This window comes from Notolepis coatsorum (assembly GCF_963971535.1).
Source record: "Notolepis coatsorum genome assembly, chromosome: 5".
Classification (NCBI taxonomy): domain Eukaryota; kingdom Metazoa; phylum Chordata; class Actinopteri; order Aulopiformes; family Paralepididae; genus Notolepis; species Notolepis coatsorum.
Genome location: NC_140169.1, coordinates 75606874 through 75620487, shown reverse-complemented (window position 1 = coordinate 75620487; position 13614 = coordinate 75606874). Strand labels below are relative to the sequence as shown.

The 13614-nt window shown below is 41.3% G+C and overlaps 1 protein-coding gene across 1 annotated transcript in view; it reads left to right on the top strand.

Annotated features, from left to right (window-relative positions):
- The window catches only part of cfap65 (cilia and flagella associated protein 65), a gene marked incomplete at both ends in the record, with an annotated part of 148953 nt that overhangs the window by 18331 nt on the left and 117008 nt on the right, over positions 1 to 13614 (top strand). The window contains one exon of the mRNA XM_084314146.1: positions 3175 to 3410. Within this exon, the coding sequence (XP_084170272.1) occupies positions 3175 to 3410 (236 nt within the window). The remainder of the gene's footprint in view (positions 1 to 3174; positions 3411 to 13614) is intronic.

Here is a 13614-nt window from a genome sequence, read left to right as displayed (position 1 = left end):
CGCTGACCTGCTCGAGGACAACAGCGACCTCTGACTCAGCTACTCCGATGGCAACGTCCACCTCTGACTCAGCTACTTCCTCGCTGACCTTGTTGCTTTCCTGCACGTTGAGTGGCAAAACACGTGGCTCTTCTTCAGTGAGTGGGGCAGATAGAACTTCTGTCTCCTTCGCGACGACACCGTCCACATCAGCAGTTACGGCCGGCTCCACCCCCTCGGTGACTGTGTCCTTTGCGGTGTCAGATAGGGTTGTGGTCATCTCTTGAGCTGTGTTTGTAGCAGGTAAAAAGGTTTGTGCTTCAACACTGAGTGTTTGAACATTCCTTTATCCTCTTCGGAAATAAGAGCTCATACGAGATCCTCCAGAGCCTCTTAGCACATTGACTTTAGCTGCTGCTGAAGCTATTTCCATTTTAAGTTCAAGTTGCTCCTTTACTTTCTTAGTTCTTCCTTTTTCTTTCTTAGCTGCTCCTCTAGCTCTTCTTCCTCTTTTCTTCTTTGCTCCTTTTGCTCTTCTTCCTCCATTCTTAATTGCACCTTTTTCTTTCTTAGCAGCTCCTCTTGTTCCTCTTCCTCTTGCTCTATTGCATGCTTATCCTTTAATAGCGTTTCTCTTGCAATTAGAGCGGCCATGTCGGATTCGGCTTTGATGCGTGCGGAAGACGTGGTTGAGCTGTTAGACCTAGGCCCAACAGAGCTTCGATTGGCTGAACCTCTGCTTCCAGAATTTGACACACTGTCACTTGGTTTGATTCCATCATCAGATTCAATTACATCACGGTGTTCATCAGTTATCTCAACAGGAGTTACTTGCTGTGTTACAGGTATGGGGGAATCATGTACACAAACATTGGCACTTGTACTGTATTTTTATCTCCCAGTTTCAGAAAGCCAGTGCCTTACATCATCTATGAATCCATTTTTGCATTTTAATATTGTTTTCAAACCATCCTTTTTGTTTTTCCTGTTCCTCTTCAGAAATTAAAGACATGACAGATTTGTGTAACAGAGTGGTATCTTCAACCATTTCACTCAAATTTTCCAATTCAGACTGCACCTGTGAAGCATTGTCATTATCTTCCATAAGCTGCTTTAATGCCTTCATAAGACCTTTCATTTTAGCAGCCCTTCTCAATTTAGCAGCCCTTTGGCAAACTTTCAATTTAGCAACCGCCGCTGCAATTTCTGCATCCATCTCCATTTGTTCCAATTTATAGGCCATGCCTTTGGCAGTGAGTTTAATTTCTCTTTTTTGCCCATCCATTTTTGAGTCATTAGTATCAACACTTGATCCTCCTGATGCCATTTTTCAATAGCTCAAGTGCAATTATTCAATAATCCACAGTCCTCTTTAATGAACAATCAATCCATCAATCAATTAGCTGCCGCTTAGGCCGCGCAAAGTCCATAGGCGCAAAACGACGCAGCCAGTCAACAACCGGTCCCCAATGGACAAGCAGAGTAACGAATTCACACTGTGTCTTTTAACACGAAAGGCGTCACAGTTGAATAAAACAAGTTACTTACGGTAGCTTTCTATTGCTGGGCTGCGTGTCAGGCCTTCTGAAGTGATGTCGCGTTCCAATGCAGCGATGATCCAGGCGTCCCAATGATGCCCTCAAGATCAGCGCCCCGAAGCGACTTGAGGAATCCGTAATGTCAATATAGTTGATTTCCTTTTATCAACGCTTTTGTTTGCTTGCTTAGTTTTCTTTTGACTATGTTGCAGCAGTAGACTGTCATAGACAAGCCGTGCCGAGGGGCTAAGTAGAGGAGTACAAACAATTGACGCGCGTAGTGAAATAATTCCGTTCCACATCCAGAAAGTACTTTTCAAGCTTTTATTCCTTCGCTTCATGAAGCAACAAAATACACTTAATTACATAATGTTCACGCTCACGTTCCTATAACTATCTTGCGTGTGGACAACCGGTCCCCAATGGACAAGGAGAATTACATAATGTTCACGCTCACGTTCCTATAACTATCTTGCGTGTAGGGCTCTTGCATGCTTTCAATATTGCGAGGCTTGCGAGGCTTGCATGCTTTAAATATTGCGGTCAAAAGAAATTATGCTCTCCTAACTCTCACCCCCTCTCTCCGTAAACTGTCAACAACGTCAAAATGTGAATGAAACTCCATAAGAACACTCCCATTAGCACCACACCCCCGTGAGCACACCCACCACCTAAAGTGACAGTACAACTAATAATACAACATAAATATAATACTGAATGAGAATACTGAGACCTCCATTACGGCGCCTACACTGTCTATCAGTGGAGGTTATTGCATGACTACTAGTCAGGTAGGTAATTTCATCTTTCCTTTTAAGATAAGATAAGATATTCATTTATTGATCCCCTTGGGGAAATTCAGGCATCATAGCAGCATGGGGGAAGGGGGGGGGGTACAGGTAGTGAAAACAACACAAGCAGTGTAAACAAATAGGTCAATATAATTTACTATCTACCTAACTGAAATATATATTCACAGTATTCACAGTGTCACATAAGGTGCAGTATGCATAAGGTAGTGTTGTGGAGCCTGATGGCCGCTGGTATGAAGGACTGTCCGAGGCAGTTAGTTGAGTGTCGGGGGGGTATGAGTCTGTGGCTTCCTTGTCACCTTCACCTAATATGTTTTGATCTGGTCAGGTGCGCTGTCACCTAATATGTTTTCATCTGGTCAGGTCCGCTGTCACCTAATGTTAATATGTTTTCATCTGTGTCCACTGACCACTGACACACACAGTGGGGGATGTTTTAAAAATATAATTTAATATATAATATAATATAATAATTTGTGCTTCACCAAAAAATTTGGTCAGCAGCCGCCACTGCTGTCTATGGTAGGTGTGTGGGGGGGGGGGGACATATAATTCCACTGCAAATGTGCACCCTATATCCCGCGTAAAATGTTGTCAGCACATTTATCCAATCGGGTGCATTCCACATGGGGAAATGGGAATTAGAGAGGGGATACGTGCACATAACATGTAAATAACAACATTTATGAATCCATAATCAATATATTTTTTTAAAGCTCTTGTCTACATACAAATGTTATCTATGGCACCTTTAAGCTTTCTCAAATAACAAAAGTCTACTCTCTCTCTCTCTCTCTCTCTCTCTCTCTCTCTCTCTCTATCCCTCCCTCTCTCTCCCTCTCCAGGAGTCAGACCAGATACCATACATTGCTGGTGTCACAGAAAGGAGTGCAATGGAGGAATATTACCAGACCTGCTCTGGGGGAACTCTCTCCTCCTCATCCTCCTCCTCTTCCTCCTCCTTCACTCCTCACGTTACTGTGCAGCCTGCCGAGCTGCTGTTCAATCACGGACCTTCCTCTTCCTCCTCGTCTTCCTCCCTGTCTGTTTCCATCACCAACCACACCAAGGGGGAGATCAGGTAGCAGCATCTGTCTGCCTCATGGCACTAACCGCATACCAGCTACTCCTGGTATCTTCTAAACACTGTCTGTGTCAATGTGTCTGTCTGTTATGGCTTGAGGGCTCTGGGCTTGATAATAGAGCAGGATACACATTTTGATAGAAAATTGTTACATTAAAGCTGCAATAACTATTTTCTGACCGCTAGAGGGCAGCAGATCACCACTGTAGATGTGAAGCACCTTTAGGACCGGCACTATCACTAACTCACTCACTCAATCAACACAGGTTACCCAGACGACGGTATGAATGCTCCTGGTAGGAAAACATCACATTAGGTTGAACAACATAAAATTGTACTGACATTCTGGGCCGTGTTTATAAGGCAGTATGTTTTTCCATTAGTCCAAAACAAGGATAGATGTGCGCTAAGTATTTAGGTTACTGACATTCTGAGCTGTGCTTATACTGTAGCTACATTAGCTAAGTATTTAAGTTACTGACATTCTGAGCCGTGTTTATACTGTAACTGGGCGTTTATTTGATTTGGGGCACTTTTGGGAAAATCTATTTATCAAAAATAAAATTGCATAAAACCTTAAATGATCAATTAAGCTTTATAGTCATTTAGTCAGGAATCATAATATGAACATTGTTGTAAACATCACTTTATGGAATTTAATATATTTAACACTTTTCCTAGAATGTCAGAGAACACCAAATAACTCTTTAAAATGTAAAAAAAAAAGTAAAACATTTGTGCTTTTAAGGCATTTATGTAACATTATACCTTACTTCTGATGTATTAGTGGTTTGAAATATTTTACTTGAATTTAAACATGCTTTAGATCTTTAGATATGCAGCCTTTTAAATATATTGCTAGATCCTGTCAAGAAAGATACAATTACTACAACAACAGGTCCATGACTCTTGTTTTTCATACATAAAATGTTAAGGGAGGGCTTGTAATATAGGAAAACATGTAGGAAAATGTCAGATTTAAACTATTTGTTACAAATTTGTTAAGAAATATGTCATGTGTTGGTAATGACGTACTGTTGTGGTAATGACGAAATGTGATGGGAATGACATTTAGATAGATTTATTGAATTCATTCATGGATACAGTAACACAACATCAGAATCATAGGTATTATCAACAACTGTTACAACAGGATAGGAACATCTAAGAAACCATCTATAAAAAAAACACTGACAACCTTTATGGTTTCAAACAACATACTTTAACAGTAATAGGTTTGTTCTTTTAACATGCCTACATCTTCTTCTCCATGAGGGAGCATACTTGTTTCCAGACAGAGGCATTGAGCATCATATGTCGTTTAGTAATCAGTTGGGGCTCTGGGACCAGCACAATTTCCATTCTATACCATATTAGGGGAGAACGGGGGACGTTGTCACACTTTTTACTCTAGTGTGAATTGCTCATAATCAAAACATCTTTCAATAGTCATTCCTACATTAAATTGAAGCTTAAGACGTTGGCTTGAAATGTGTATCCCTCTCATTTTCCAAAGTATTGTAACAAAGAGTTAATCACCTATCAAAGACACTCTGACACATTGTGACAACCAACCCCATCATGGGGATGGTTGTCACACACTATGGGGTTGGTTGTCACCATGTGTTTTAAAACTTTTAATGGGAAAATCTTAAAAAGAAGACAAGATTTAGATTTCAGATAATGATTGAAGAAGTGCGTCTTTAGTCGACGGTGAAAGATTGGATGGGTTTCGGCTGTCCTAACTGGGGTGGGTAGTTCATTCCAACATTGTGGGGCAATGACTGAGAATAGACTAGAAGGCAGAACTAAATTTGAAAGTTTAATTGCATTGACAAGTTGACAAATACATAACTTAATGCATCTTAATGAACATAAACAGGAAACACATCTTTAGGCCATCCTATATAACAAAATAAGAACACAATAAATCGGCCTAACAATAATAGCCTACACAACATGTCTAGTAAAGTACCTGCACAGCAGGATGTCTGGCAACACCACATTAGAATAGTATACACAAATATACTAGTATAATATAATAGTATACCCAAAAAACCCAAATATCGGTTATCGAATATCGATAATATAACAACCAAATATCAGTTATTCGATAGTTGCCCTTTATCTGGCACTATTTAAAAGTTTCACTGAGATCGGAATAAAGGAGTTTTTAAACCTATTTAGTCTAGAGCGTGGAACTCTAAACCTTCTCCCATAGGGCAGTAGCTCATACTCGGCATGTAAGACATGGGAGGGGTCCGAGACTATTCTATTGGCTTGCCTTAGAGTAGCCTGTTAAAAAATAGACTGCAGGGATGGGTGACCTTTCACCCCTATGATCTTCCATGCAGTCTGCATCAGACGGACCAGTTTGGACTTTAATTGTACAGACAGGTTACCAAACCAAGCTGTAATACCGTATCTGATGAGACTCTCTAATACAGATTGGTAGAAAAGTAACAAACATTTTTCATCTACACCATTAACTCTAAGGCGACGTAGAAAGTGCAGTCGTTGTTGTAGTCTGCTACACAGGCTATCTACATGGGTGTTCCAGGTTAGTGTGTTATCGACAAAAATCACAAGATATTTATATGAAGAGACCGGCGAGATGGACTGTGTGTGGATGACCACAGGCCTGTGGTCCCCAACACCTCTGGGGTCAAACACCATCTCCTCAGTCTTAACTGAAAATGTTATTAACAGATTGCAGAATGGGTACAATACAGTAAGGCTCAATACACACAATTGTTAAGGGGATGCAGACCAGAGAAAGACTTTCGTCTTTACACCAGGTCCCCCATTTTCTATTTATAATTAATTGTAAGTAGGGTGCAACTAGCACTGTGCAATCCATTCTTTGTGGATCTAGCCCTTAATGTTGCTAGTCTTTAGCACTTTGTGATGGAGCAGTTTGTCAGCCATCAGTTGAGTGTTTGCATGTGTTTTACAAAATGGGCAGGTTTTCCATAACTTACTATAGGAAATCTTGAGCTGTGGATGTTCATTCTTGAATTTCCGCCAAAGACTGTACGTTTCATTCAGAAAGCGATTTTGCATTTTCACTTTCTTCTGCGTCAATGTGTCTCTCTTCCCTGTTGTTGCCCGTGAGTTATCATCACATTCCAGAAACTCTTTGACTTTTGTCCTGGTAGAGAGAGGCAATGCATTTGCATGTTTCTTCTGAAGTCCAGTTCCTCTTCTGTATTTCCGCATCATCTTTGCAGAGAATCCAAGTTCCTTTTGAGCCAGATACACCAACTTGTAGTTTTTCAGAATTCCCCCCCTTAGAATCTTTGAAATTACTTGCTTCTCTTTAGTGTTGGTGTCTCGCAGCTCTGACACTAGAGTATTGTGGAACAATATGGTGTCTTCCTGAGATCACATTTCTTTGACTTCATTTGTTGTTTTGATTTTGATCGTGGCGATTCTTGTGGTTTGAGCTTATTTGACAGTCTTTCATATCGTTTTTTATATTTCTCCATATTTCGTTTTGCTCTCTCCAACATCAGGTTGGCTTCACACAGATCTCTGTAGACTTTACTTCTGTTTCTGTTCACCTTTTTTCGTCCTCTTTGTTGTGGGGTTTCTTGTGGTGTAGGCTGATTGGGACTTTCACATCTGGCAATAGGGACAGGGACAGCATTGTGTTGCTCAGGTTGTTGTGTTGGTGACACTGGTGGCCTATTCACTGTTAGGTAGTCATCCATATTTCATATTTGCTTATCGTTTGTTCTTTTGTTTCTTTGATTGATTCGCCATTGATGCCTTTTATATCTTTGTGTGCATTTGGGCAGCTGAGATATGCATTGCAGCTTACCCGTCTCTTTTCTCTTTTTATACCGCTCTTTTTCTTTTTGAAAGTATCTTTGATATTGTTCTGGATCATCTTTAAGTCCGTCTCTGTATGATTTTGACCTTTGGCCTGTTGATTTAGGTGCCATGGTGAAGACACTAGCATAAACAAATACAAAAACCAATAAATAAATAAATAACAATAAATATCAGTTATAAATGAGACACAACATATATTTACATATACATATACATACAAGTAATGTTATCAACAAAAAAAAGCTATAAACAGATATCTTTGTCATTACCACCACACGTTGTCATTACCGCCACACTTCATTGTGTGGCGGTAATGACTGTGATGGTAATGACATTTTCTTACTTTTAAGCTAACAGCTAGCATAACATCAAACTTGCTTATATTCAATTCTTAGCTAGCTAGCAATGTACTCAATGTACCTACAAATATGAAGAAGTTTGACTAAGATTCAAAAGCATTATCAAATTATAGTGTGTTTGGTAATGACACACAATAAACATATTCTGTAGTATGAGTAAGTAAATGTGAAAATATCTTACATTCCTGGTGATCAAAATGTCAGTCTTCCACTCTGACAGCCATGTGCTCCACTGTCACTACAGGTTGTAATGGGTACCAAAGCAAGGGGCGTAGCCAACACTTCATTGTATTGCAAATAGTTCAACGTGATGGTAATGACACAGATATTAAGGGACAAACCTATTTTGATATTTATTTTTTTCACATATTGTACTTAAGTTAAATATTTGGCAGAGAATCATTGATTCAAATGTAGTTATAATAATATACCTAAAAGTATTGTTTTTTAATAGTTTTTTCTAGAGAAATACAAGACCAAACGTTAAAACTCTGGATTGGGACAAGGTGAAAATGGTCAAATTCCAACATTAAACAACAAAAAATAAGATTTATGTTTTAAATTGAATAATTAAGTCTAGGTAAGTAATTAATTATACTAATCAATGATAGCATAAAGAATCTTGAAATATTTCTTTTTCTGAAAATGAAATTAAATGAAAATGCCCAAAATCAAATAATCACCCAACTACGTTAGCTAAGTATTTAAGTTACTGACACTCTGAGCCATGTTTATACTGTAGCTATGTTAGCTAAGTATTTAAGTTACTGACATTCTGAGCCGTGTATATAATGTAGTTACGTTAGCTAAGTATTTAAGTTACTGACATTCTGAGCCGTGTTTATAATGTAGTTACCAGCTTGACATTAACACCCGCCACCTGCCAAATGCGGGTAGAATTCGGCCGTGGTGTGTAACTCTGTCACTCTGGCGGGTAGACCGTGCAGCGTCACCATTTTAGAGTTGTCATAGTTAGGGATGCCCCGATCGATCGGCCAGCGATTGGTATCGGCCGATATTCAGTATAAATATGAGATAGATGAATTCCGATAATGCTTTATTTTCGCAGATCGTGAAAACCGATCGAAGACATGCGCGGAAAACATGATCCAATTCTCAGCGGAGTTCTCACTCGCTGACTTCTCTCTCATGCGTACCTTTCACCCAAATCTAATCTGAACAACCGTTGCGTTGATTGGTTTGTTAGTGAATGGGGGTGGGGCTGTCATAGAATAATATTGGTCCTGCAGGCAGGAATACTATCCTCGAGTTAACTTAATTTATACAAATGGAAGTATTGATTTCGCCATAACGAATCATTAAAGAAATATACCGTTAACTGGAATATGTTAGTTTCTTACACATATGTTGGATTATGTAATTGGTTTGTCATGACAAACCAATAAAAAATCGCGAATTAAGCGGTGGTTATCCTATAGCCCTAGTTATGTACATGTCAACAAAGTGGAGCCGCAGGGGACTTCCATAGCATACGCCTTCAAATCCTCTTACCTTGATGATTAAAAGCCTCCACAATTTAGTACACAGTATACCCATGGCTGGTGTTGATATTTTACGATGCCAGCTTGTGAGAATTCGTTGTAGCCAGCCAGCTAACGTTAATGCCATTCAGAATTTATTAACATAGCTACAACAACACAGTAACGTTAATATAATTACATGCATCATTGTTTACAATGAACGGTGGGGCTAGTCGAAAGGACTGGACACGGACAAGTTAAACAGATTAAATTCAGCAGCTCTTCCTCGAGTGCCTGTAGCTGCTTGCATTTGCACAACGGCGTCCATCCCTGCTGCTAGCTAACGTTAAAACTAACCTAAAGTTAGTTGTTCACCAACAATCTACAGACACCAACTGAACAAACACAGAACCGGACTAAACAAGCAGATAGCGAAGCATCATAAGTACTTTCGGTCGGGGGGTTTCAAAATAAAACACCAGAAAGACGTTTATTTTGTACATTATCTAACGTTAAAACGAAGCTAAACTAACGTTACAACTATCCTAAAGTTTAAACTAAAGAACTAACAAACGTACAAACAAACTAAATATAACTATATTACACTATATACAGTGGCGGCACATATCAGACCCGGGCCGGGGGGGCGGGGCCACATGACCGGGCCCTTTAAAAATCACTCAGTCAGTATAGATTACAATTTAAAACAATGTTTGAAAGAAAAGTAACTAAAGAAAAAGTGTAATATTTAAGATTTCGTTTCTACAAAGTGTATAGAAACGAATATATATATCAGATAATGATATAACATAATATAAAGTCCAACAAACCACAAGGACGAAAACATAGCCTAATAAAATGACTAAATTTCTGACACACCATTCAGCCCCATGGATATAGCCACCACCAGAGCTCAGCGCAGTATAGTCAAATCGGCACAGCGGCCCCACACATTAAAATAGGCACGGCGGCCCCACACATTAAAATCGGCACAGGCCACACATTAAAATAGGCACGGCGGCCCCACACATTAAAATAGGCACGGCGGCCCCACACATTAAAATAGGCAAGGCGGCCCCACACATTAAAATAGGCACGGAGTAAATAAAGTGTACTCACCACTACTTGAAGGCTACTCTGCAAGCCTTGCGCTCCGCGAACTCGTCCACAATCCGCTGTATGTCCAATTTCTTGGCTCGGTCACTTTCGATGGACAGCAAGGCCAGTCCACTCAGTCTCTCCTGTCCCATCGTGCTCCTCAAATAGTTTTTGGAGAAAGAGCACTCTGCGGTTGCCACGGTGACAGGAAGAGTCAGAAATAAGATCAAGGCTGTGCAAACCTCACTAAATGTAGATGTTACTGCTGAGTTGTAAACAATGAGCGTTTTTATGAGATCCGCAACAGATTTACGTTTTTGTATCTGTTCCCTGAAACAGGTTCTAAAAGAAAGCAGCTGGCCAGGGAAGCTGGCGGCGATGTCCCGACTATAGTGCTCTCTAAGCCGCTGGGCAGCTTGGTGTAACTCCTCATCCTTTGCTTGCAGTAGTGTCTTGGGGTGAATTGCCTCAAACATGTTCACAGTTGCATTTAAGCTGGTGAATCTTTGGGACAGTTGCTGGATGATGATATCGAGACAAGCATTGAAAACGTTCACCCGAAAGTTTCTCTCTGCGTCAGTGAGGCGGCTGTCTTCAGCAAGTTCATCAAAGTGACTCTTAACTTTCCTGGCCCTGGTTGTTTCAAACTGCGTTGTACTTCCCCATTTAGTAACCAGGGCAAGAGTGGCGGACTTCGCCTCATCAAATTGTCCCCTATACTCCACCAAAACAGTGATGGCATTTTGCAGTAGAGTAGATGCTTTGAGAATATCCACGTCTTTTGCTTGGAGTAACTGTGAAGCACAATTTATGCTTTCCAAAATCTTGGTCTGCATGTTGACCAAAAAAAGAAAGCGAAATTTGCTTATAGCATTCTTGAGTGTGCTTGCTTCATTTTGCTCATCAATTTTGTCACTGGTAAGGGATATTTTGACGAGGGCTTTTATAATGTCTCCATATCGGTGCCTTAACGCAACAAGCGCATCGTGGCGAGATGACCAGCGAGTGGGACACAAGCGTTTTAATGTGATAGTTCTGCTCTCTGGCGTCATTAACTCACTGAGCAATGACCATCGTTTGATACTGTGACCAAAAAAGTTGTAGAGTGTCTCTACAGTGTCATAGAACTGGTTTACTCCAGGGACATTTTTAACAGAGTCGTTGCGTGCTAGGTTGAGATTATGAGCAGCGCAATGAAGATAGTGGGCAAGGGGCTCCTTCTCTGCTATTATTGCTTGCACGCCTGAATACACACCACTCATATTAGCCGTGCCATCATAGCCCTGTCCGCGGCATTTAGACAGATCTAATCCGTTTTTCTCTATAGAACCAAGGATTTTGTTTTCAAGCTCTGGAGCTGATGAACCTTCAGGCACTTCAAAACCCAAAAAGACTTCATTGATCTGTATATCGGTTGCAATATCCATGTCGTTCTTAACAACAGTTATGTAACGGTAAACCTGACTCAACTGGTCTATCTTTGACACATCTTGCGTTGTGTCCATGATGACGGAATGAAATGGGGCTTCGTTTATTTCATCAATGATGTCAGCTTTCACACGTTGAGATAATATGTAAATAATCTCATCTTGAATCTGGTGACTGAGGTATTTCTCTGACCCTTCTGGTCGGTTGATTAGCTCTTTCAAAACAGGGTTGTAGCGAGCCAATAATTCGATTATTGACAAAAAGTTGCCAGCTTTGCCCTGACCTAGGACCTCTCGATGCCCCCTGAATGCCAAGTTGCTTGACGCTAGAGTCAGGGTTACATTAACAATGCGCTCCACGACCTGTCTCCAAAATTGGGCAGCATTACGCACATTCCTCTCCATGTCTATTGTGCCATTGTTTTTCCACTGCTTGTATACTACGCATGCACCCAGGTAAATTTGAGTGGATTCATGCCTCTCAATTTGAGTAGAAAGATGTTTCCAGTCTTTTATTCCATTGACCCAGGCATTTTTGTAGACCGGTGCGTTTCGGTGGGCAAAAAGCCAGCAAAGCTCACAATAGCAGCAGTCCAATTTTGGCGAATAGCACATCCAGCTGCGTGGAAACTTCATCCCAACTTTAGTTGTGGAGGTGTAATAAGTTTCTGAAAAGCAACAATTATCATTGTTTTTGGGAAATGGACCTTTTGGTTTGCATGGGCCCATTTTAAGGATATACCTTTTGATATTCGCATCCTCAATGTTTTCCAAGTAGTTTGCCCGATCAGTCGGACAACGCCCCAGATTATAATTGCAGGACTCAGAGGACACATCATGATCCGTGGTAGTTTCACCCGTATCGTGAGGAGGAGACCTGTTGCTGGTTTCATTTCCAGTGTCCGACTCCGACGGTACTTCTTCACCTTGCGCCGCAGCAGGTAAGGAGCCGGTGGGGGAGGGGTGTGGCTGGTCAGGACTGGCTCTCCCGAGCAGCTAGCATCTGCTGACTCATCCCTATTGCCATCATCACTACAGACAGCCGAGAGACAGAGAAGGAAATAATAAGCTAGGCGGCCGAGCTACACGAAGTAACAACAACCATATGATATCAACATTCACCACAAACTCACATTTTCCTGTTGAGTGTGTATCCGTGATTGTAGCCTACCTGTACATCTGGCTCGTCACTCCCACTGACGCTGTTGGCGGGCCGGGCCTCGGGGGTGAAACACGGCGGGCAACTTCAGGCTCATCTCCCGCAGGAGGAGGAGTAAGGGCGGAAAAAATATCCATCTAACTTGGACAATTTAGCTTTTCCCTGGTCCTTTTTCTCATTTTCTTTGCGTTTTGTTGCTCCACTCGTGTTTATAAGTGCTGCTCATGCTTAGGCAGTGGCAGTGCTCTGTTGAATGCCGAGTGATTGATGATGACGTTGGTTTTACGTGATGATGATTTTACCCAAAATACATTTGGATTCCCTTTTTCTTATTTTTTTTATATGTTTTAATGTTAAATGTGAGTTTGAAAATAGCAGCACAAGTTCAACTCATATTATAGGCTACAATGCTTTATTATACCTAATGACCACAAACGTCAGTGCACTCAGTGGTGGGGCCCGCCGGGATATCTCGGGGGCGGAGCCTGCTGCCTCGGTGATGGGCCCGGGCCCCCCAATGGGTCCCGACCGTCGCGGGCCCGGGGAGCCCCGCCCCTACAGCCCCCCCTGAAGCTCCGCCCCTGACTATATACAAGAACACGAGCAAAAACAAACATAAACACGGCTATTATATGGGTTGTTATCAATGGGTTGGTTGAGAAGGGAAGTTTCATCTATCTAGGGAACCTAGATACATCCGGGGTACAATGTTGCATAGGCTGCGTGTGGATGAGGGCATGCTGAATGTGATTTGACCAAAGCAGAGTATACACACAGACAGTGGAGCTGTTTGCAGATATTTTGACTTCTTTGACGAGCATTTTGACTTCTTGCGTGGTG